Below are 26,694 nucleotides of genomic sequence, written 5' to 3' on the forward strand. Positions count from 1 at the left end.
GGGAGTTACTCACCCCAGGATTCCTATTATTCAGTAGCCACAGTATTTATATGTCTGGTCCAGATCAGTTTCTGGTCAAAGGTAACTCCTAACATATTGACAGTAGGTGATTGGACCATGGTAATGTGAACACTATGAGCCAATGGTTACATTCTCTCTAGTTTATGATCATTGCCTGACACTACTGGCACAAATGTAACTTGCAACTTGTCAGCCCAAGCCTGGATATTGTACAAATGCAGCAAGGTCTGGACATGAACTACTTCAGTATCACAAAATCAGCAAACTACCCCACTACAGACCTTCTGATAAAAGGATCGTCACTGATGAGAAAGCGGAAAAGATGCCTAGAACATGAATGAGTGGTGACCTCGGACGGAGATGACTGACCAACAACCACAACCATCTTCCTTTGTGCTAGGTATGACTCCAACCAGAGGAGAGTTGCCCCCAATACCTAGCGACTCAGAGCTTTGATGCCACACTCTATCAAATGCTGACTTGATATGATGGGAAGTCACTCTCACCTCACCTCTGGGGTTCAGCTCTTTTGTCCATGTTTGGACCATGGCTGTGATGAGGTAATGAGCCTCGGGCCCTGGTGGAACCAAAATGGAAACCATCACTCTGGTGATGGGGCAGTAATCAGCCAGGTTGTGTTTGTCCTATTGTGCACTCAGGACATAACATGGGTAATTTTCCATATTGCCAGATAGATGCCAGTGTTGCAGCTGTACCAGAACAACTTGGCCAAGGGCATGGCAAGTTCTGGAGTACAAGACTTTATCACGAGTGAACAGAATTGGCTGAAGACTGGCATCCAAAATGCTGGGACCTCAGGAGGAATAGATAAATCAGCCATGGCACTTCTGGATTATTGCGAATGCTTCAGCCTGATCCTTGCACTGTTGTACTAGGCTCTCCCTCATTAAGGATGAGGATGCGTGTGGGCCAACCATCTATTGCTCCTCCAGTTGGTTGCCCACCACCATTCACAATTGTATGTAGCAGGACTCCAGAGCTGAAATTGGACCAGTTGGTTGTGGGATCTCATTGTCGTCTATTGCTTACATTGTTTGGTATGCAAATAGCCCTTTGTTGTAGCATCATCAGGTTGACACCTCATTTTTTAGGTATGCCCGGTACTGCTCCTGGCATACTCTTGCACTCGTCATTAAACCAGATTTGATCCCAGCTTGGTGGCGATAGTAGAGTGAGACATTTGCTGGGCCTTGAAGCTGTAGTTGTACTGCATGGCCCACAAAATCTCCTGGGTGCCCAATTGAGCTTGCCAAGTCAACCCTGGGTGATGGACATTGAAGTCCTGCGCCCAGATTGCATTATATGCCCTTGCAACTCAGTGCTTATTCCAAGAGGTGTTCAACTTAGAGGAATTCATTAACTTGGAGGGGTTCCTGGTCCCCCAAGGTTACCACTGTGCCATCACCTCTGGTGGGTCTGCCATGCTGGTGAAACAGGGCATACTCAGGAATCGAGATGTCTGGGACAGTCACGGAATCATATCTTCCAGCCAATGCTAGGCCGCTGACCAGTCTGTGAGACAGCTCTTCCCCAGATGTTACAAAGGAAGACTTGCAAGTTCAAGGGGGCTCATGTGCCTTTGTCATTTCGGATGCCTAGGTAGATGCAGGGTGGTCCTTCTGGCTTCATTCCTTTTAATTTACTTTGTAGCAGTTTGATATTGCTAGGCCTTTTCAGAAGGCATTTAAGAGTGGGCCAAATTACTGTGGGTCTGGAGTCACATAGGCCAGATCAAGTAAGGATGACGGATTAGCAGAATCTGGACAACATATAGGCTTGGGTTTTGTTCATTTGCAGGATGAGCGCCACTGGTAAGACCAACAAAGACTGTTAACCCCTAATTACCCTCAAGGGAGATGGGGGACGAATCACTTTCTTGAACCACTGCAATCCATGTGATTTTGGCATACCCAGTTAGCGAGTGTGTTTAGGAAATTTGGACGAGTTCAAGTGCTCTGTCACGCTCATGCCCATACAAGTGCCAGACAATAACCATTTCCAAATAAATAAATAGTCTAACCACACCACCATAATACTCAATGGCATTATCAAAACCCCCACCAACATCCTGGGGGTCACTACTGACCAGGAACTGAACTGGTCACAAATACTGTGGTAACATTCTTCCTGACTGCGCAATGCTTTTCCCACTATCGACAATAGTCAGAAGCATGATGGTCACTCCTCTTGCCTGCAGGATTCAAACATAATTTAGAGCCAAGCAGCCATTTTGATTTGTATTCCCATTCACCACCTTCAATACTCACTTCTTCCGCCACTGGCACACCATGTTTATAATATGTCCACCTACAAGACACATTATAGCAACATGCCAAGACTTCTCCCAACTGCAACTCACAAACCTGTAATCTTTACCAAGGAAAACAAGAACAGCAGGTGCATGTGGCAAGTTCATCTCCAAGTCACACACCATTCTGGATTTACAAATTATTGTTCCTTCAGTGTCAGATTCAATAAGCTAGAACTTCCTACCTAACAGTACTTTGAAGCAGCTTCACCAGATTAACTGCAGTGGTTCAAAGAGGCAGCCACTTGTCAGCAATGCCTTCATCCGGAAAAAAGATTTGATCTAGTGTCTATTTTCAGAACAGTGAGCAACATTTCCAACAAAAAAAATTATACCGAGTTTTGCTGGATAACTTCAATTGCACTTTGCTGTACCCAGATGATCGTTTACTGAGAGCTATCTTCAACCAAGACGGAGAAACTGCTATTTCACATCAAACTTCAAATTAATTTACTGCAACCAAGTCACAACCTGAAGGTGCTAAAAAAAATAACACTTCTATTTTCAACTTAAAATTAGATAAATTGATTCGGTAAAACAAGAAATGCTTGCAACAGTTTTGATTGCCCTCAATTCCCTGCATAAACCACAAAAACATTTTAAGACAAGCCAAAAACGAAAACACATTCTGCATATTACCATCTTTAAAAGGTCATGTTTAATTTGATTAAAAATGTCCCACTACCCCAGTGTTGTCACTAGTATAAGGATGGCCACATGAAATTTACATTCATGCCTAAAAGATGACCCAGTTACTGAAATATAAAATACTGTTTGCATTGACAAAACATTGAAATTATTTATTCAAATTCGAAACAAGAAAACTAGCTCCAACTTTTTTTTGTTTAAAAACTAAAATTGACAATCTTCAAATCAGTCCTAGGCCATTTTGGGAATGAAATCAGGAAGCATTTTTCACAAAGGGTAGTGGAATTCTGGAACTCTCTGATCAAAAGGCTGGAAATCTTAGTCCAAGATCAATATTTTTAGTAGATGAGGGTATCAAAGAATGGGGAGCAAGATCAGATAAATTATGTTGAGATACACATCAGCCACAAAACTAAATGGTCACGCATCTCTCCATTTCCACATTCCGCCAGCAGATTCAGTCACATTTTCCCACAACCCCTACTGCCCAACAGTACTTTTCCCATCCATCCCAGGTGCCCTCACAGCCATCATCTCTTAATCAAGTTATCAAGTTCCTACTCCAGGCCACCAATTAGTTCCCACCACCATCTATTATCTATAAATGATAGGAACTCCTGATTCAGCAATACCTCTGCACAGCAGGGTACTGATCTCGGACAGTTCAATTGGGAGTACAGCAATTATTAAGAACAATTGAAGTGTGCAGAGTTACGGTACGGAATTTCCCATGGATGGGGGAAAATAAAGGAAAGAACTGCAGGATGAGCTGGAGGCACCGTTGGGATCAGAGAAGGTTCAAACTGCATTAAGAAAGATGCAGACTTAGCACTGCTGTGTCTCAAGGCAGAGGACCCGGGTTCAATCCCGGGTCACTGTCAGTGTAGAGTTTGCACATTCTCCCTGTGATTGAGTGGGTCTCACCTCCACAACCCAAAGATGTGCAGAGTACGTGGATTGGCCACTCATCGGAAAATTGTTTAAAAGGAAATATGCTGGAAAGTCACCAAGACTGGTTGAGCTCCCGGTGGAAATCCAAAATATTTTGGCAGATCAGCTGGTTGTGTTACGGATGGGAATTTTTAACGATTCTCTGGCACGAAGCTCTCTCCCAGACACACTTGGGCAGGCATCCATCTCCCTGCCCCTGGAAAAGTATAAGGGTCCCTCAGAATGCGGGTCATATTGCCCAATTTCATTGCTTAATGTAGACACAAAGCTTTTGCCCAGAAACCTGGCATCGAGGCTGGAACCCTGTCCCCTGGAGGCGACCAGTCAGGATTTGGGGAAGAGCTGAACTCTATCGTCCAATGTGAGGCGACTGCCGTAGGTTTGGGCGCAGCTACGCAAATTGAATGTTACCAGCCTGACGGGGAGGTTCAAGGCTGACCTGCAAAGGTGGGACAGCTGCCCATTGTCCTTGGCAGGTAGAGTTCAAAATGAACATCTTACCAAGATTTTTGTTCTTAGTGTCTTGCGGTATATTTTTTTTTATATAAACATTTTAGAGGTATTTATGGTTTAATAACAACAGAAGAAACAGTGTACATACAAATATAAAAATAGTGCAAAAGTCAGCCGTCTTCCTCCCTCACAGCTCCCACCTTTTCTAACCCCCTACTCTACACTAAACTAACTCCACAGCACCCCTCCCCCCCCCCCCTTTCTGCTGATGGTTAATTTTCACCAAAGTAGTCAACGAACGGCTGCCACCTCCGGACGAACCCTAACATGACCCTCAGGGCGAACTTGATTTTCTCCAGACAGAGAAAACCAACCATGTCAGTTAGGCAGGTCTCCGACTTCGGGGACTTTAATGAGTCCCTCCAGGCTAATAATATCGGTCTCCGGGCTACCAGAGAGGCAAAGGCCAGAACGTCTGCCACTTTCTCCTCCTGGATTCCCGGGTCTTGCGACACTCCGAAAATCGCCACCTCTGGACTCGGTGCCACCCTTATTTTCAACACCTTGGACATGACATCCGCAAACCCCTGCCAGAATCCCCCAAGCTTCGGGCATGCCCAAAACATATGGACATAGTTCGCTGGTCCTCCCGCACACCTATCTTCTACCCCAAAGACCTGCTCATCCGGGCCACTGTCATGTGAGCCCGGTGAACGACCTTAAACTGTATTAGGCTGAGCCTGGCATATGTTGTGGACGCGTTGAATCTACTCAACACGTCCGCCCAGAGACCATCCTCCATCTCTCCTCCTAACTCCTCTTCCCATTTGTGTTTCAGCTACTCAGTCTGCGTTTCCTCTGATCCCATGAGTTCCTTGTATATGTTAGAAACCCTCCCTTCTCCCACCCACATTTCGGAAACTACTCTGTCCTGTATCCCCCTTGGTGGTAGGAGTGGGAAGGTTAAGACCTGCCTGCGTAGCAGGTACCTAAACTCATTCCCTCCAGTCAATTCAAATTTCTCCTCCAACTCCCCCAGGCTGGGAAAGCTCCCTCTATAAAACATATCTCCCATCCTCTCGATCCCTGCTCTCTGCCATCTCCAGAACCCTCCATCTAGCCTCCCCGGGGCTTGTGGTATTTTTACCCATGTCATTTTTGGGGGATTTGAGCGGCTTATATCAGGTTTCACATGGGCAGGAAAGACCCCGAGGATCCAGAGGGGGGTCTTGCCACGGCCAAATCTGATATTTTATTACTGGGTCACCAGTGGTGCAGAGACCAGGGAGTCTATATGGGTGCAGATGGAGTCTGAGTTGTGTAGAGTGTTTAGTTTGGAGGCGGTGACAGTGTCTTTGCCATTTCCTCCAGCAAAATATTTGATGAATCCTGTGGCTGTCTCTACTTTAAAAATAGAGGCAACTCAATCAGCACTTCAAAGTTGGGGTCAGTGTCAAGGTTGGTAGGTTCCTACATTGGTAGGAACCACCTATTTCAGCCAGTAAATTTAGAGGTCACATTTGGGGAATGGAAAGGGCTGGAGGGAATGAGTGATTTATTCTTGGAGGGGCAGTTTGCCGGCCTGGAGGAGTTGAAGGAAAAAGTCCGGTTCTCGAGCTCGGATGCTTTTAGGTACCTCCAGATACAAAATTTTGTTCGACGGAGGATCCCAACATTCCCGGTGGTGCCATCAACCTTACGGAGAGGATTTTATCCTGTGCGGGGTTGGAAGAGGGTGTGGGGTGGGAAGAGGGTAGTATATCTGGTGTATATCGACAAATTCTGGGGGAGCAGCTAGTCTTGGGGAAGGGGTGAAGGCAAAATGGGAGGAGCTGGGGCCTTTATCGGAAGAGGTGGGGTTGGTGTGACATGAGACCCTCCGCAGAGTGAGTGAATGTTACATCATCCTACGAGAGTCCGAGCCTAATTCAGTTCAAGGTAATGCATCGTACTAAGGCCAGAATGAGTTATTTCTTTGCGGGGGTTGAGAATAGATGCGGGTGCTGAACAAGTGGGCCTGTGAATCAAACGCACATGCTCTGCTGTTGTTCCAAGCTGTGGATTCCTTTTTCAGCACCATATCGGCAATTCTGTTGGAGCCCTGCCCATTAGTGGATATATTTGAGGTGTCGGACCTGCAGACGGGACAGAGGTCCTTTCCTTTCACCTTGCTGGTTGCTTGGAGGCGAATCCGGAGGAGTTGGAGGCTGGCGACACCACCCAGTGCTTCGGCGTGGCTAGGTGAATTAATGGAGCTTTTGCACCTCGAGATAGTCAAATACACCATGAGGGGGTCAATTGAAGGGTTCTACCAGAGATGGTAACCGTTTATATTTATTTTAAGGAATTGGTCACTGTTAGCTGTGTGTGGTGTGGGTTGGTTTACTGGTTTATTATTTTTGTTCTTTGGATATGGTGTAATTTTTGGTATAAAATTACAATTTTAATAAAAATATTTTAAAAACAATTGAAGTACAAGTAAGCATAATGACAACATTAATAGGAAGAGTAAAAACAGTACGGTTTTGAAATCCAATGATGTAAACATTACAACATATCTATTTATCAAACAGATACCGTTCTTGGGACATATTTCACACACGGATCTGGACTGATGTCTTCAGTTAGAAAGACCTTTATGTAGGAAAAATGGATATTCCAAATTAAACATTGTTGAACGTCATTTCTTTTCTACTATATTGTAACAGTTTTACACAAAAAAAGTGAATATCAAACATAAAAACAGACATTAGAATCACTGTAAAATCTTTTTAAAAATAAAAATATGCTCTGTTTTTATATGCAACCACAAAACTGACAGTTCATTGCAATGTACTGTGCCAAGTGATTCATTGTGTGCAGCTCACCTCACTATACAATGAATCACTATAGAATGGAATCTGGAAATAAGCATCAAAACTAACTGCCGCAATACGAAACTGAACTGCAGGCAGTACACTACAATATTATCAGCAGGGCAGGCAGGAAAATATACCAATAAGCAATGCCCTTTAGTCCCCGTTTATCAACTAACCTATACGAGTAAGAAACTTTCCCAGCACTTGATATGCACTATAGCCATCTGTTTGGTCAGAAACATTTCAATAGAGGTTCAAATTCAATGCATGTGCCTTCATTTTCACCCATCCATCCTGGACTAACTTTCTCAGTATTGTGTCAATAACCCTATTTCAAACAGCCACAAAGAATATCCAATTAACATAGTTATGTCACAGTACAAACTCCCACTCTGGTTTAATAATCCTCTAAAACAGGACTACTAAAACCTGGTCTTTGATTTGCAACAAATCAGTCACAAATGTTAACCACCAATGGCCTCCTACCATCAGCACATATGGGAATTTAGATAGCTAGCTGTGCATTATGATTATAGAAAAAGAGCAGGAGATTAGGATTAGAGGAGTGGCGGAGTGGAGCAAGAATGACCGATGGTGGGGACAGGGTTAGGTGAAAGATCAACTCCAGTCGATTTATGAAAAAAAAGTGACACAATGTACAGCTTATAACAGGCTCGATGCATGGTCCAACACTGATTTTATATATAAACTGAGAGGAATAATCCAAACAGGAAAGTATTTGCTTTTGAATCAATGTTTAAACAGTGAACAAATCAAATTACACAAAATTCACCCTTCACTTTTAATTATGCACATTTATGATTAGTTTCATTTTGATGACTAATTTTACTTTAACTAGGATAGGCTAAAAGATGCATAGGTTTTGCAGACCGTTTGCACTTTCCCACATTACACAATTCCTAGAAAATATCAAATGTTCAAGCATGTTAATTGCTTTACCTTCAGAATTTAAATATCCCTTCAAAAATACATGTATTCCAGTTCAAACAATTAGTGATAATTCTTGTAGAAATTGGAGTTAGTTTTAGGTGAAGCTCATAAATGGAAGAATGTTGTGGAGTTCAGCAGAACTTGACAATACAACTCTAATTCTCATTTCAGCCAGCAACTCATCCCCCTGGAAAGTGTTTTAACATCATATGAATGGTGGCAATCAAGATGGTTCGAACTACAGATTAAAGCAATTTGATTTGGAAATAGCTGGCTAAATCAGAACGAGTCAGGAACTTTACATTAAGACTTCTGGTGGTCGCGCACAAAGCAGCTGTGGCTCGAAGGCGTTGGTTTGGGCACTTTATACACGTTAGTGAGGTAGCTCCAGCAGGAAAGTGGTGCAGAAGGTGTAGAGGGAGAGGTTCTCCCAGGATTGGCAAATTTACTGGCTACCAGACCCGGCAAACAGTCAAAGACCTGGCTAAGAAACGGGAAGGGACCTGTGGCGCAGCAACAAATGCAAAAATGGCAGAGTGGGAAGATTGACGCCAATGGGAAAGACCCAGGTGGAACAGTTGAGGCCTTTATCAAAGATGAATTTCAACAGTATAGGAAGGAGATGCATGAGGACTGGTCGAAGGCCACCTAAGGAGCAGTAGCACGCTGCAAAGGTCGATGGACTGAATAGAGAAGTGCCTTGAGGCACAAGGGGGAAGATATGAGAGGTGGAGACAGTGGTGTCTGACCAGAGCGACCGGATCGTGTCCTTGAAGGCGGAGGTCCAGGGGGACTTAAGCAAGTCGCTGAGGGTGAAGGTGGAGAAGCAAGTAAACAAGTCCAGGCAGCAGAACCTACAGATTGTGGGGCTGTCAAAAGGTGTGAAAGGAACGAGCTCCATGAAATGTGTCAAGGATGTTGGCCAGTCTGGTGGAGCAGGGAGTGCTGGACAAGACTCCAGAGGTGGACTGGGCCCACAGGCGAGAGCAGGAGAGTTGCCGATGATCTGGAGAAGAAAAAGTTAATGTAAGCCTACTTGGTTTTTTTTTTAAATTTTAGAGTACTCAATTCATTTTTTCCCAATAAAGGACAATTTAGCACGATCAATCCACTAAGCTGCACATCTTTGGGTTGTGGGAGCGAAACCCACGCAAACACAGGGCGAACGTGCAAACTCCACACGGCCAGTGACCCAGAGCCGGGATCGAACCTGGGACCTCAGCACCGTGAGGCAGCAATGCTAACCACTGCGCCACTGTGCTGCCCTCATGTAAGCCTACTTGTGACACAAAAGAGAGATTATTCTTAGATCCTATAATGAGTCAGGAGAAGGGAGACTGTGAATATGAATGGGAGGGGAACCGTGTCCAAATATATCAGGATATTGGAGCTGGCGAAGAGGCGTGCAGGATTCATCAGGGCCAACATGGTGCTGTACCAAAGGCTGGGAGTACTATTTTTTAAAAAGAGCCTATTGACGTTATAAGGGACCATAAACTGGGGGAGAACTGAGAGTTGGAGAGAGATGGAGGAGCTGCATCTGTAAAGGTTGGAGGTTATGATTGTTGCACATTGCCAGAGATGGGGCTTTTTTTCCCCTCGTTTATTTACCTTCTTGTAGGAGAGGATTTTGAGAAGTTATACACGGCGGGGCCAGGTGGAGAACAAGGGGATATGGGACGGATCGAAGTTTCCAAGGTTGGAGGAAGCGAGGAGGCAGGCATTGGAAGAAGAGCTGGGGCTTAAGGAGGTGACTAATAGCATTAAGGGAATTAAGTCAGGGAAGGCTCCGGGGCTGGATGGCTTTCTGGCTGAGTTCTATATGATATTTGCAACGGAGTTGGCACTATATTTGTTGGGGATGTTTAGTGAGAATTGGAGGAGCCCGGAGGTAGTCGACGGTCAGGATGGTATCCGCATGTGGGGAGGATTTGGGGGGGGGGGGGGGGGGGGGGGGGAAAGAGAGAAAAATAGACTGGGGTCTGTGGTGTGAGGGGGGGGGGGAAAGAGAGAAATAGACTGGGGTCTGTGGTGTGAGACGATGGGCAAGTGAAATCAACCTCTTCTTGCACGAGGATGAGCTTGATTTAGTTCATGGTAGTGCATAGGGTACATACGACTCGGGCAAGAAGAGTAGATTCTTTTGGAGTGCAAGAACTATGGGCGAGGGCCAGCGAATCATGCACACATGTTCTGAGGCTGTGAAAAGCTGGAGATTCTAGGAAGCGATGCTTGGGACATTGTCCAAAATCGTGGGGGTGGAGGTCAGGCCAGACTTGATGGTGCTGGTCCTTGGGGTATTGGAAATACCAGAGCTGATGGAGGGGGAAGAGGACGGACACGTGGCCTTTGCTTCTCCAATTGCTCGGTAAAGGATCTTGCTGAATTGGAGGTTGGATACACCACCGGGGGTGGCAGCCTGGTTGGGGTACTTGCTTGACTTTCTCTGGTTGGAAAAGATCAAATTTGAGTTGAGAGGGCAGGAAGAGACACTGGGGGGCTGTTCATGAGCCCGGAGGTAGTCGACAATGTTTGAGGAACTGTTCGTTGCAGAGTATCGGGAGGGTAGGGGGTAAAAAGGGAATAAATTGTACAAAACTGGATTGCAAGGTTGAGGAGTGTGTTGTTGGATATGTTACTGTTTTTACACATGTTTGTAATAAAATAAATTTTTTTAAAAATAAACCCAAAAGTGCGGCCTTCTACATTCCGACAACATTTTACTAGAATTCAAGTCACATCAAAAATACTTGCCCTTATTCATTTCTTGGTTAGTATAACGGAGCTATAAATTTCCATTTCGTATGGGTCTATTCACGGTATCTTTATTACAAGTTGTAAACTAGAGAGTAGCCCTTAATAACCCTGAATAACTTAGAAATTGCTGGGCCAATGTCAGAGCAGGGCCAGTTCCTAGTTAAGAGAGGAGCATTTACCCATTAAATAAATGTTATATCCAACTCTGCAATTTAATTTTTTTTTGACCTATTAAACCACTAGGGCTTATTTTCTATGCATTTTTGTGATTGAAGGGGCAGGATGTTTTTCTGTTGGGAACAGAATTCTACCCCTTCCAGATGCCCAGTGTTAACAGGTCAAGTATACAACAATCAGATACAGAGTTCAGCTCTCTGTGCTTTGATCTAATGATGCTCCTTGGTCGCCATTTACATTCAGCCCATCGTGTTTATGCTGGCTCTGTGAAACAATCTATTTCCACTGCTCCACCCCCATCGTGCTGAAAGATTAATTCTTTCAAGTGCCCAATTTACTTTCAAAATCATTTGTTGTCTCTCCTTCCACCATACACGTGCAAGTCATTACTATGTTCTTCCTCACATCCCCCTGCATCTTGTTCAAAATCCAATTGTTCTCTGTCTTGTACGATCTACTAATGGAGACAGTTTATCCTCATCTAACCTCTAATAATCTTGAACACCTCTATCAATTCTCCCAGCAATCTCATTTGTTCCAAGGAGAAAAATCCCACCTGCTCCAACCAAACCTTGTCGCTGAAGTCCCTCATCCCAGAAATCATTCTAGTAAATCGTCTCTGCACCCTCAAGGCCTTCGCAGCTTTCCTAAAGAGTGATGACCAGAACTGGACACCATACACTAGTTTGGGGCCTAATCAGAGCTTTATAAAAACAGTTCAGTGTCACTTCCATTTTTGTACTGAACCCTTCTATTTATGAAGCCCAAGATCACAATATTCTTTCTCTCAATATGTCCTTCTAAGGTCTATTCATATCGACTCCAAGACCGTCTTTTCCTGCATGTTCTTTAGAACTGCACCATTAAGTCTATATTGGCTCTCAATCCCTTCTGCCAAAATGTATCATTTCACACTTTAAATTCCATGTGCCATTTGTCTCTCCATTCTGCCAGCCTATACCTTGTTGTTGTTGATTGGTATCCTCAGATTGCCACTGTTCCAAGTTTGGCATCAATGGCAAATTGTGGCAGACAGTAACATTTCCATAGAAAAGACAATTACATTAAAAAAACAAGTGATCCTAGCACTGACCCTTATGGAACACCACTATCTACTATCGCCCACTATGAAAAACAACTATTTACCATGACATGCTGTTGTCTGTCCTTAAGTTAATTTTTTATCCAAGCTGACACTGACATTCCTATTTCATGAGCCACTACTTTGTTAACCAGTCTTTTGTTGGCATTTGGCAAAATATTTCTCAAAAGTCCATATAGACAGCATGCCAATGCATTCCTTTCAACAACCTCCTGCTATTTCAAAAAATTCAATGAGATTAGTCATCAAGTATGATGTGTTTTCTAAAATCAGAGCTGGTTCTCCTTAATTAACTCAACTTCGCCACCTGATTATGGTTTCGAAATCATAGCCACCATAATTACTAACCTCCAGGTTCAAGTCACCAGAACAAATACATCTGGAATACAGGAGTATCTTTACCCAGGGAACCTCAAGAAGTGAATTTGAGGGAGAATCCCCAAGTATGAACTGGAGAAATTTAAATACATTAGTTATGTCTTGCAGTCAGGGCATATTTAATCAAACCAACAAAACAGGGAGAAATTGCATTTGATCTTGCCATGCTTCATTGGTTACAATTGAACCTGGTGATGACAAATTTTGTGCGAGTCCTGGACCTACAAAGCAGAACTCTGCTGTTGTCAGAATAAGGTAAATCAGTAGGTCTGTAACTAACTGTAGGCAAGAACAGAACTACATGTTTACTATCAACACTGTTTTAAAAAAATAATACTCTTTAAACAGGCATGCCAAATGTAAATAAACTCCCTCAAATTTAGGAAGCTCCTCCTGGTGCAAAATTCAATTCTGAGAGTTATGGAGTTACAAGTTTAAGAAAAACAGAACTTACAGATAAAATTAGAGGAATTTTCTTCCTCTGTTTTTCTTCACTTCATGTAATTTTCTAAAGTCATCTTACCAGCATCAGTTGCCCTCAAGTATTGCATCCAAGGTGTTCCACTTCACAATGACAGAAGGTTATTTGCCCATATGCTAAGTGCAATTTTTGTTCAGTTCAGGGGCATCTGTGCCCCAACAATGGTGACAGGAAAAAAAATCAGAAACAGGAATCCCCAATTATTTTTCTCCTCCAAAACCCAGGAAAATCTTAATTATGCAACTGAAAAATATAGTTGGTGTTGGCATGAAACATCATCTCATGGGGTGCTATTGTTCTTGTTCTCCAGAGTTCCAAGCACCACATTTCTTCCAACAAATGCATGCAGTCGTCACATAGTACAGATTAGCAAGTTGGCATTTAAACTGGACTAATTTCATTAAATTACTTGTAAGAAATCTCCTTTAAAAAAATAAATTTAGCTTTAAATCTAAATGTCCCAAAGTAATATAATACATAATTTGATTAAATTTACATTTCCGAAAATAAACTAGCATACGTTGGTCCTTTCTTTAATTCTAAGCACAACAGTCAGAAAAAAATGCCTTTCATAGTACACCTAAAATCAGGAAGTCTGCTACTCAAATCTCAACATCTAGGTGACCCAATTATTCAACAGTCAAGAGTCCGAATATATGCCTACCTCCAAATGCAACATACTCATTACTCTTCTTCCATCAGCCATGGTAACACTTGTCTCGAGTCAAAAGATTGTAGATTCACGGCCCACTCCAGGACTGGAGCACTAAAATAAAGGCTGACATTGCAATGCCGTAGAGTGCTACACTGTTAAAGGTGCCATCTTACAGACAAGATGGTAAACAGAAGCCCAGTCCATTGTCACATGGGCAGAAATGACCCCACCGCATGATTCTACAAAGCAGGGAAGCTATCGCTGCTGGTCTGGCTAACATATATGCTGCAAATCAACATGTCAAAAAGACAAGAAACAAACAAGGGGAATTGGTGGTATGTGGTCTTGTCACTGGACTGAATCCAGAAACCCAGGATAATTGGTTCAAATTCCAACACAGCAGATGGGGAAACTGGAATTCAAAGGTCTAATGACCATGAAACCTTTGTTGAGTGGCAGTGGTTAGTTAGCACTGCTGCCTCACAGCACCCAAGCCCAGGTTCAATTCTGGCCTCAGGTGGCTGTCTGTGTGGACTGTACACATCTCCCAGTGTCCGTGTAGGATTCATCCAGGTGCGCAGGTTTCCTCCCACAGTCCTAAGATGTGATTAGGTGGGTTGGTCATGATCAATGTGCGGGGTCACAGGGATACGGAGGGTCAAATGGCCTCCTTCAGCATTGGAGGGATTCTATGGATAAAAAATCTGGTCACATCATACTGCCGCTTGTGAAGGTTTACTGTGTATAAACGAGCTGCCAATTCTGGATGGGGGGTTTCCGGAGGTGGCAGGGATCGAGAGATTTGGAAATCTGTTTATTGATGAGGATTTTCCAAGATTCGAGGAGTTTGAGTTGCCAGGTGGGAATGAGTTTTGGTATTTGAAAGTGAGGGATTTTGTGCGGAGGCTGGTTTCGACCTTCCCACACCTGCTGCACCAGGGGCTACAGGATAAGGTGGTGTCGAGAACAGGAGTGGGGGAGGAGAAGGTCTCCGAGATCTATAAGAAACTGATGGAGTGGGAGGGAGGCCCGCTAAGGGAGGTGAAGAGGTGGTAAGAAGAGCTGGGTGGGGAATTGGAGGCTGGATTATGGGAGGAGGCCCTGAGGCGAGTCAATTCATCCCCGTCATGCACCAAGCTCAGCCTGATACAATCAAGGTGGTCCACAGGGCACACATGATTGTGGCTTGGATGAGCAGGTTCTTTGAGGGGGTGGAGGATAGGTATGGCCGTTGTGCAGGGGTCCTGTGAACCATGTCCCTATGTATTGAGCATACCCGAGGCTGAGGAGTTTGCTGACGTCATATCAAAATTATAAATGCCTCAAATAAAATATTTTCTAAAAAGAAATTAGCTGCCAATTTTCCTACATTACAACAATGACTACAATGTACTGCACTGATTATAAAGCACTTGGGATATCCTGAAGTCATGCAAGGTGCTATATAAATCCAAGACTTTTGTATCCCTTTGCCTCTGGTCCCCCAAAGTATACACTTGAGAATGAGACATTTACCCTGGATACAGATGGAAGTTTACAACCAATAACTTGCAATCGGGCGAAGGACTTTTATGGCTTGCTGGTGCTCCTGAAACAGTTAGCTAACCAATAATTTAAATGCATAATATCCATTTGCCTTATGCACAACGACTCATCTCTCATGTTGATTAGTGAAGGTGCATTCATATTATAAACATATGAACTATTCTTACTCAAAAAGAAATTTAAGGCAACTGCAAAAATAAAAAGAGGAAGTCAGTAACAGTGTACAGAAGTGAAATTGCCAAATATGAGCTACAGTATCACTGCCGACATTTGCAATGGTGGACAGATTAATCCTTAAATACTTAATTAAATCAAAGCATCTGCTCCAATCTGCACTAGTATTTCCTACGTATATTTAATTGAATTGAATACAAGACAAGGGAAAACTCGAGATCATGGCAAAAATAACACCTCATGAAAAATATATTTGATTGACTGCATACTTAAAAACTTGCAAGGTAATGAGGATTTTGTAACCAGCAGGCTAACAAATGCAAAATACTGCTCTCCTAAGTCAATTTCAAACTGTTACAATAGAAATTTGTATCCAAAAATTGATTCCTGCTGATGCTCTCCATTTTACTTGAACCTATCAGAGCAAAATTAGATCCCTTTGTTACCATCTATTTAAAGATCAAATAATTCAAGAGGGGCTACAACCTTAAATTCTAATCAATGGGTTCAATTCATGTTTATCTCTCACTCACCTTACATAAGCAACAATGGTTCATCCTAAAATCACCACCCAATTTTACAAGATCAGTTGTTGTAAATCCCATTGGAATGATGAAACACAATATACTCGGCGGTTAGAACTAACAACATTTTTTAATAATGCTTAAATCACTGTTGTTGCTACTGACGCCAATCCTCCAGCAACTACTTCCTTGCTGCTGATAGCCTGCACTTCGATAGGTGCCCATACACAGTAGTGGTACGGAATACAAATTTATGAGTCTGCTACAGGCCACTCATTTTCTTTAAATTTTTTGCATCTATGAACAAATAAAAAAAATTGCATTAAAGCTGCACAGGTTCAGCATGTGTTACAATTCTTCAACCAGCGCATCACATGCAATGCTTTGAAATTCTTGGGTGTCAACAATTGAGACATATTCAGCCCGGCAAAAACAATCACATTGTAGTATATGAAAAGGGATGAGTTACAAACCCAGATACTAGCAGGATTCCTCCAATTTGTTTTTCCAGAAATGCAGACGAATCGATAAGCCTCTAAATGTTAAGAGTCAGGTCCCCAAAAAAAAAAACTTATGCATGTAAGCATACTCAGTTCTGGCATGCTTCATGCTAATGCTTTTCCATTTTGCACATGTAACACTTAATTCTCTATTTACACTGACAATCCTCATGAGATGTTAAAACTAGATCCAATTGGTTTGCTGTTAAAAAAAAAAAATCACAGCACTACAAAAGAGCTTGACAAGGTAGAAAGTTCTCTTGGGAGTAATGACTGCGTCTATGTGAAACACTTTGGAATATCCCAGGGCACCCAACACCTTTAACATTTACCTACATCAACTACTGCGAGAGCACATTATCCTAAACAGAGCTCAGTCCGACATTAATTTTGTGGGATTCACAGATACTTCCACAGACACAAGCAATGAACAGCACACAAAAAATAAACACTAAGCATTAACTACCTGCTAGTTATCTCACAGTACCAATGCAGTCATGGAAATGTTTGTGGTGCAGACATTATTGCTTGCCACCTAGAGAATACAGACAAGAGGAAACAGGAATGAAGTCTGAAATAATGATCTCTAACCAATGTGCCTGAATCACTTCAAAATATTAATTTTACTTGTTTGGCAGAGCAGTTCATGTATAGGATAGAAACACTGTTCGTGGCGATCACAATTACTGCAACATACAAGAACAGGCGTAATCGTAAAACGACGACTAACTTATGGGCCGATAGTTAAACTGGACTCCAGAAGAAGTTCCCAGCTGGGACTCTGGTACTCCAATGCAGGAATTTATGTATCCCAAAAGTGTCAGGAGAGAAAAACGGGAATTACTACTCTTGACTTCAGCTTCCGGAATTACTACTCTTGACTTCAGATTCCAAGCTCCACCCAATTTCAAGCCCAACTGTAAGCAATAAAGTGGGATTAGACATGTCCCACACCCATTGACATGTCTATTCCAAATTCCTGTAAAATTAGATTAAAAGGCCAAGTGCCAATACTAAAATTAGCATTGTCCAACACATCAATCTGTACCTGTATGCAATCAGGATACCAGAACTCTTTGTAAATTGCAAACGATACATATTAACTAAAGACAGACCAATGGTTTCCCAAGATATTAACATTTTTTACTTGGAAAATAAAGCAATTAAATTCAAGCTGCACAACAGTGGCAGCATTTTCTCAGAAGGAAACATACTTCCGAGATTAAGACTAAACATGAGACACAGTTCTGCATCCATTACAAAGCTCACAAATCATAGGTTGATAATTGCACATTGTAAGATAAATGTGGTAGAATCTCTTTCAGGGTTGTGTAGTGGCTTAGATCCTGTCACACCAGACCCCAGTTCCAAGTCCTAAATCATGGGGCGCAGGTCCTATTTCTCTCCATTGGCTGCAAGGATCCAATGAGAAATCAGCTTGAACAATTACAACCTGGTTCATAATAGGTGTAAGCCTGCAACACAAAACTACCCTCAATTTGATACTGATTAGAAATCTCAGATGTCACAAGATTGTTGGGCTGGAGAACAGAAAAAAAACACGTCACACTGGTGTGGTAGCAAGTTTCTGACATTCGGGCTAAAGTATCTGTTGGTGCAGTAGCAAGTTTCTGACATCTGGGCGAAAGTATCTGTTGGGCAGAGTATCTGAGGGAGCTTCAGATCTGGCTCTTCTACACTTAAGATTGGAAAAAGTTAAGGGGAAATTTAACAAAGATGTGCAAAATCATAGGGGGTGTTCTGGGCAGAGTGGATATGGAGAAATTGGCCCCATGGAAAAAAGGGTCAAGAACCACAGGACACCAGGGTCAAGAACCACAGAAAATGGGTTTGAGAATGGCAAAAGAACCAATGCCACTAACATTTCACCCCTTTTTAAATGCAGTGAGTGGTGAGGATCTGGAATGCACTGCCTGAGAGTGCGGTGAAGGCAGATTCACCTGTGGCTTTCAAAAGTGAATTGGACTATTATCTCACGAGAAAATATTTGCAAGGCTATGGGGAAAACAGGTGGGTAGAGTGGGACCAGGCAAGTGACTCTTGTTGCAGGCCAGCACTAACATAGTGCTGTCATAATAATTCTTATGATTCTCCATTGACTCCCTGGATCAGCACTTTAACAAAAGCAACCTTTTGACCAATTTATTCATCCCTCCCCGAAAACCAGTTCACTCTTTCAACTAGTATTGCTCAGAGGTAACCTATTTTAAGCTTACCACTTCTTCTTACGTGCAAAAACTACATCAGAAAGTTATGTCACACACTATCTAACAAAGTCAATTTCCTTAATGCATTAATTTAACACTTGTATTCTGACAGGCGTACAGAACATTAAATAGCACATTCAACCTACAATTTAACTCTCCATGCACAAAAGGAAACATGTGATTCAGTAGGGCAGACAAGGAGAAATGTCATTACTATGCACATCTGCGTGAAGAGTAATTTATGTTCCTCAGTGAATCAATTGTTAGCCAGATGAATATCAGAATTATCCTCGCCACAGAATGCCATGAGAAACTGTTGGGACGAGTCAGCCATACATACCCTCGCACTGTAAAATATGCTAAACAACCAAACTCGTTTTAGTGTCAATGGACTACAGACGCATTATTTCTGCGGGCACTTTGTGTGTGTGTGCGCGCAAATATTGACAGCCCAATAAAAATACAACTGAAGTTTTGGAGATTGCTGCTCCGGGCGGGCCACCAGAGCTCATTATTCATGCAGTGCATACCCCCCCACCCCCACCCCACTTTGGCAAGAATTCCCTTCCCCACCCAACTAGCATCAGTCCGCCACAAATGTCAGCTGGATAATGCGGCCAGACACTCGCCAAATAACCCAACCGAATGGCTCGTTATTTAATGGAGATAGGAGAGGGTGATGATAACCAGGCCACTCCTCTCACTTGCGGCCAGATTTACATTTAAAAAACGATCATTAACAGCTCAAACCAGGGCAACGGGCTGCGAAGTTTGAAGTCAGAATTATAGGCCGGGGGAGGGAGGCAGGAAAGGGGAGCGGCTCCTTCTCCCTCTTCTCACTGCGGTGACACTGCTGAGCAGGGCACAGGGCCGAGACCCGGGCCTTGCGGAAGGAGGAGGGGAGCCGGCAACCGCCAACCTCGCCCTGACACACGCCCAAAAACAAGAGGCGGCCGAGGAGCGGCCGAAGCCGCAGCCTCCCTTCACTTCACTCCCGGTCCCCGGGGCCGGTCCCCGCACTCCCTTTCCCCTCCCCTCAACTCCCATCACCTTACCGTCTTCTGCAAAACAACACCACGCACAACCTCCACCAGCAATTCTTCGACCTGATCTTCTCTCTTGGCTTTTGTGTGTTGTTTTTTTTTTATCCCCCTCCCCCAACGCGCGGAAAAAAAACAAAAAAAAAATCACTTCTTGAAAAGTCTCCCTCCCCGCAACTTCCAAGATGGCGCCTCCTTCCGACGGGGTTTCCTGCGGCTCGTCACAGGGGCGGGTCAGGGGTCAGCGCCTCTGGGCTCCGTCATTAATGCTCTTCCGGCCGGGGGAGGGGGAGGAGGAGGAGGAGGAGGTTCTTATGCAGGGCAACTGGGGAGGGAGAGAGCAGATTTTCATCAATACAGCTCATTGCAATCTTCACATCTCATGACCACCCCCCCCCCCACTTTATTTAGGACTTTTTGCATTTAAACTATAAAACATTTTCCTCATTTTAAATGAAAAAAAATCTATCAATTCCCCCTCCCCTCCTTTCATAGATCATAGAATTTACAGTGCAGAAGGGGGTCATTGGGCCCATCGAGTCTGCACCGGCCCGTGGAACGACCACTAAGTCCACCGTAACCCAGTTACCCCACCTATCCCTTTTTGGGCAATTTAGCATAGTCAATCCACCTAACCTGCACATCTTTAGACTGGGAGGAAACCAAAGCAGCTGGAGGAAACCCAGGCAGACAGGGAGAAAGTGCAAACTGCTCACAGACAGTAACCCAAGCCAGGAATCGAACCTGGGACCCTGGCGCTAACCAATGTGCTACTGTGCCCCCCCCCCCCCCCTTCTCTTTGATTGCAACTTGCACTCCAAAATTTATATCAACATTAACCTGAAGGTCCCATTGATTAGCTAGCATCCACGTGCATCGATGGGGGAACTAAACGTGTGGGAGAAGATAATAGAAGGTTGTAAGGTCATAAGAAACAGGACCAGGCCGCCCAGCCCCTCAAGAGTGCTCCACCCTTCAATAGGATGATCGTGGCAAAACTGATTGAAGTGGCTTTACCTCCACTTTCCAGGTCTTGTGGCGCAGTGGGTATCATCCCCGCCTCTCAGCCAGAAGCTCCGGGTTCGAGTCCCACCCCAGGACTTGGTGGCCAAGGAAGGTGCGTTCGTAACGCGGCTAAACAGGTTGAGCCTAGCGAACAATCTCCAAACTTTCAAAGCAAGTATATCCCTCCTTAAGTAAGGAGACCAAAACTGTACACATTAATCTTGGTGCGGCCTTCCCAGGCCCTGCACTGTTGCCACAAGACTTCCCTACTTTTATACTCCGTCCCTCTTACAGTAATGGCCAACATTCCATTTTCCTTCCTCATTGCTGTAACTGCATGCTAACATTTTGTGATTCACGTCTGAAAAGTAACACCCAGATCCGTCTGTGCTACAACATTCTGCAGTCTCCCTCCATTTAAATAATATTTTGCTTTTTCCTAACAACGTGAACAACCTCACATATTCCTACATTCTACTCCATCTGCCAATTATTTGCCCACTCACTTTTAAACCCCTTTGCAGACACTGTATCCTCCTCACAACTTGCTTCCTCATCTATAATTTTTATTATTGTCACAAGTAAGTACATTAACACTGTAATGAAGTTACTGTGAAAAGCCCCTAGTCGCCACAATCCAGCGCCTGTTCGGTTACACTGAGGGAGAATTCAGAATGCCTAATTCACCACACAGCACATCTTTAGGGACTTGTGGGAGGAAACCGGAGCACGCGGAGGAAACCCACGCAGACACGGGGAGAACGTGCAGACTCCGCACAGATAGTGACTCAAGCAGGAATCGAACCTGGGACCCTGCCGCTGTGAAGCAACCGTGCTAAGCACTGTGCTACCGTGCCGCCCCAACTTTGTACCATTTGCAAATTTGACTATAATACATTTGATTTACAATCCAAGTCAGTAACATAGATTGTAATTAGTTGAGAGCCCAGCACTGATACCTGTGGCACTCTCATTACAGCTGGCCAACTTGAAACAGATCCATATATCCCAACTCTCTGTTCATTTGCCAATCCTCTATCCATGCAAATATATCTCCCTTAACACCATGAGCTCTTATCTTGTATCTTGTGCAGTAATCTTTTATGAGGTTAATAGATTTGGATGATGACATGTGGTCATAAGGGATGCATAAACCAATTGGGCCGAATGGCCTATTTCTGTGCTATAAATATTAATCAATTCCAAGTAAATTTGACATTGATCAGTGGTTACGCTTTTGAACTAGGAGCCTCATTCTTTCTTGATACATTATCATTGTGATTGTCAGTCCCTCAGAACATCTGCCAGACTTCATGATTTGCGTATCCTCAGGTGACACAGCAGGCCAATCCTGGAGCCACATGTCTTTGGGCAGAGATGACAAGAGCTGCCCTGAGGAAGGGGGAAGAGGGTTTCAAGCCAGGGTTCTGCTCTGTCTCCTTTCGCTTTCATTCCTTATCCACAGCAACGTTTATGCAGTTAGTTTCCAAATGTATTGTGGCTTGTTGGATGAGGTGCCGCCATGGGGCACAGTTTGTGGCAAGTTTATCCTACACACCAGTGTCAATTTGTCCCATTTTCAATAAGGCCTGGATATCAACTGTTTTAAGAACACTTTAAACAATACAATAGAAGTGCCGGCTAGAATGGGGGTACTTGATGGCAGTTCTGGAGCAGTTTGGGATTGGACCAAGATTTGTGAATTGGGCAAAGCTACTATATAAGGAGCCGAGGGCGAGTGTCCGCACAAATAACAACAGCTCAAGATACTTTTCTCTCCACCGTGGGACTAGGCAGGGATGTCTTATGTCCCGCCTGCTGTTTGCACTCGTGATTGAGCCATTTGCCATCGCATTAAGAAGTTTGGGGGTATGGAAAGGAATAGTGCGGGGGGGGGGGGGGGGGGGGGGGTGGATAGAGCATAGGGTGTCCTTATGGTGCTGTTATACGTGCCGGAACCGAGTGTGTCGATAGGGGGGATATTGGAGCTGCTGCGAGTGTTTGGGTCTTTCTCGGGGTACAAGCTCAATCTAGACAAGAGTGAGTATTTTGTAGTATCTCGGCCGGGAGTGGAGGCAGGGGTGAGGGGGCTGCCATTCCGTAGGGCAGGGACTCTCTTTAAGTACCTGGGGGTGCAGGTTGCCCAGGAGTGGGGGGGGGGGGGGGGGGGCTCCGCAGGTACAACATTTCTAGTTTGGTGGGGAGAGTGAAAGCTGATCTGGCAAGGTGGGACAGTCTCCCTCTGTCACTGGTGGGTCGGGTACAGGCGGTTAAAATGAACGTGTTGCCACGATTTCTGTTTATTTTTCAATACCTGCCGATTTTCCTGCCAAATGCTTTTTTCAGAGAGATTGAGGGAAGGATTACATCGTTCATATGGGGAGGGAAGGTGGCCAGAGTTAGAAAGGTGCTGCTACAGAGAGGAAGACAGGCAGGGGGTTTGGGTCTCCCGAACCTGATGTATTACTACTGGGCGGCGAATGTGGAGAAGGTGCGGATCTGGGTCAGAGGGGTTGATTCCCAGTGGGTCAGAATGGAGGAGAGTTTGTGCAGGGGGTCGGGATTGAAAGCACTAGCAACAGCGCCGCTCCCGATAGCCCCAGGGAAGTATTCAGGGAGTCCGGTAATAATGAAATGAAAATCGCTTATTGTCACGAGTAGGCTTCAATGAAGTTACTGTGAAAAGCCCCTAGTTGCCACATTCCGGCACCTGGTATGGGAATCGAACCATGCTGCTAGCCTGCCTTGGTCTGCTTTAAAAGCTAGTGATTTAGCCCAGTGAGCTAACCAGCCCCTGGTTCATTGAGCTTCATTGAGAATTTGGTGGCAGTTTCGCCAACACTTCGGGTTGGAGGCAGGGTCAAGGGAAATACCGATTCGGGGGAACCACAGATTTGAGCCAGGGAGATGGGATGGAAATTTTCGGAAATGGGAGAAGAAGGGGATTAAGACACTGAAAGATTTGTTTCTTAGGGGTTAGTTTGCAGGATTGAAGGATCTGGAAGCGAAGTATGGGCTGGAGCGGGGGAAATGTTTAGATACATGCAGGTTCGAGATTTTGCCAGAAAGGAGGTACAGAACTTCCCGGAGGAGCCGGCCTCCACATTGCTGGAGGAGCTGCTGACGACAGGGGGACTGGAGAAGGGGGTAGTGTCAGTAGTCTACGGAGCTATTTTGGAAGCGGAGAAGGCACCACTGAAAGGGATCAAAGCAAAGTGGGAGGAAGAGCTGGGAGAGGACATGGAGGAGGGGTCTGGTGTGAGGTGCTCCAGAGAGTGAATGCTTCCACCTCGTGCGCAAGGTTGGGGCTGATACAGCTGAAGGTGGTATACAGAGCACACCTCACGAGGGCGAGGATGAGCCGATTCTTTGAAGGAGTAGAAGGTGTGCGTGAATGTTGCGGGGGGGGCCCCCGCTAATCACGTTCATATGTTTTGGTCCTGATCAAAGCTAGAGGATTACTGGAAGGAGATTTTTAGGGTAATTTCTAAAGTGGTGCACGTGAAACGGGAGGCCATATTCGGGATGTCGGACCAGCCAGGGTTGGAAACGGGTGCGGAGCAGATATCATAGCCTTCGCCTCGTTGATCGCCCAAAGGCGGATCCTGATGGGTTGGAGAGCAGCCTCTCCACCCTGTGCCCTGGCGTGGCGGGGGGATCTGTTGGAATTCTTGACTCTTGAGAAGGTTAAGTTTGAACTGAGGGAAGGATGGAGGGATTCTACAATTCATGGACATTATTCATTATGAACTTTCAAGAACTGGATAACTTCGAACATTAGTTGGGGGGGTTGGGAGGGTTGGGGGGGAAGGGGGCGATTGGTGTTAATGGGGGCTATGGGGGATTCCTGATTCCTTTTTGTCAGTTGTTTATGTGAAAATGTGGGCGAATGTTTTGGGTTTGGTGGGAGGATGGGGCCATTGTTATTGATATGGTAATTGACATATTTGTTACTGATTATTGTTTATTACTGATTGTTGTTTATTGTTGGTGGGTGTAAATTTGGGAGAAAATGCGAAAAAGGAGGAGACTAAAGAAATATTTTAAAATAAAAAAAGAAGTGCCAGCTAGCGAAGTATCAGTCATCAATCTCTAATATTTAAGCAAGGCTTTCTCATCCATCTTCAACCTCCTGCTACACATTCATTCATAATTTTATAATGCTGCAGAACTCTCTGGTGTCATAAACTCTTAACAACTCACTTTTTTCACATCCCTACCCATTCCACCCACTGCTGTCATTTTAGTCTGATGTAGGGTTGCCATCTCTGGTCGGATAGAAACCTGGATGTATCATCAATTGACCTTCTTCTGCCAACAGTCCCACCCCCTCCTGCCATTCGTCGCCCAAGATGCCCACACTTGCCCTGCACTACCATCCCACTCCAACTGCAAAGCAATCTCAATTATTATCTTTATTATAAAGACTCTTTATTACCTTTAGTATTCTTTCCCATGTCCAGGATTTTTGTAACTATTCATGATTTTTCTCCTGGTGTGGGCCCAGCAACATCCTGGGCATTAATCGTTACTCCCTAGAATCTCCAGGGCGACCCTGGAAGGTTGGCAACTCAAACCTGGTGCTGCATTGTCAGACATTTCCAAAAGCTAATTGTAAATCGCATCAAAATATTTATATAAAAACAGAAAGTGCTAAAAGTACCCCGCCGGTCCGATGGCATCTGTTGGGAGGGAAAGAGAGTTAACGATTCAAGTCATTTACATTTCATCATACCTGACAATTTAACAGTTCCTCTCTCCACCGATGCTGCCTGGCCAGCATTTTCTATTTTATTTTGGGTTTCCATTATCCACAGTGCTACTTTTGCTATAAAAAAAAGTTTTCTGCAAGCGACATAAAATTTGACAATTCTAAATATCAAAGTTTTTACACACGCCAAGCATGATCAATATTAGATGCTTATACCATGTTATAGCCAGAACATGTTAATTTATTTGTTTCATTTGCTCCTCAGTCTGGCTTAAATTGTTACTGAGCAGGGACTGAAGATTTCTATTTTCGTTTTACTGCTGTGCAATTTCTGAAAGATTAACCTTTTCAATGATGGCAATTTGGTGCCTTGCACACAATATATTGTTGAATAATAAAAACACTGAATCATAGAATCACTACAGTGCAGAAGGAGGCCATTCGGCCCATCAAGACTGCAACAAATCTGAAAGAGCACCCCACCCAGGCCCACTCCCCCGTTACCCTACCTATCCTTTTTGGACACTCAGGGACAATTTAGAATATCCAATCCACCTAACCTGCACATCTTTGGACTGTGGGAGGAAGCTGGAGCCCCGGAGGAAACCCACACAGACACGAGGAGAAAGTGCAAACTCCACACAGTCACCCAAGGTCGGAATTGAACCCGGGTCCCTGGCTCTGTGATGCAACAGTGCTAACCACTGTGCCACCGTGCCGTCCCCTGGAAAATAGAAGCAGAGTTTCAAACGACCACATAGAATCCCTAAAGTGCAAAAGGTGGCCATTTGTCTCACTGAGTCTGCACCGACCCTCTGAACGAGCACCACCTAGGCTCACTCGCCTCTCCCCAACTAACCTGCACATCTTTGGACTGTTGGAAGAAACCAGAGCACTGGCAGGAAAGCCATGCAGACATGGGGAGAACGTGCAAACTCCACACAGACAGACACCCAAGGCTGGAATTGAACATAGGTCCCTGCTGCTGTGAGGCAGCAGTGCTAACCACTGTGTCACTGTGCCTCCGTTTCACCGTATACAGTTATTGAAGTTGACATTGTAACAGAGGATGAACATTAAGTCTTGGTGATTGGTTTCTGTAAAAGGACGTTTTCTTTTGTGTCTAGCCTCTGAAGGAAATTACTTTTGATGACAATTAAGTTCCAAGGTGGCAAAAGGATGATGCAAAATATCTGGGGCGGGATT

At 44.3% G+C, this 26,694-nt stretch overlaps 1 protein-coding gene across 5 annotated transcripts in view; it reads right to left on the reverse strand.

Annotated features, from left to right (window-relative positions):
• The window catches only part of rab14 (RAB14, member RAS oncogene family), a 59,170-nt gene extending 39,180 nt beyond the window's left edge, over window positions 1-19,990 (reverse strand). Inside the window, exons 1-5 of one of the 5 annotated variants that reach the window (XM_072488565.1) lie at window positions 19,788-19,990; window positions 16,971-17,039; window positions 16,014-16,301; window positions 13,149-13,254; window positions 6,980-7,036 (exon numbers count right to left, since the gene is read on the reverse strand). In XM_072488565.1, coding sequence (XP_072344666.1) covers window positions 6,980-6,993 — 14 coding nt within the window. In that variant the 5' untranslated portion in view covers window positions 6,994-7,036; window positions 13,149-13,254; window positions 16,014-16,301; window positions 16,971-17,039; window positions 19,788-19,990. The remainder of the gene's footprint in view (window positions 1-6,979; window positions 7,037-13,148; window positions 13,255-16,013; window positions 16,302-16,970; window positions 17,040-19,787) is intronic. The other 4 variants (XM_072488564.1, XM_072488567.1, XM_072488569.1 and 1 more) reach the window with 4 other exon arrangements.
• Window positions 19,991-26,694: the final 6,704 nt, after the last annotated feature.

Source organism: Scyliorhinus torazame, chromosome 22 (genome assembly GCF_047496885.1).
Source record: "Scyliorhinus torazame isolate Kashiwa2021f chromosome 22, sScyTor2.1, whole genome shotgun sequence".
Classification (NCBI taxonomy): Eukaryota; Metazoa; Chordata; class Chondrichthyes; order Carcharhiniformes; family Scyliorhinidae; genus Scyliorhinus; species Scyliorhinus torazame.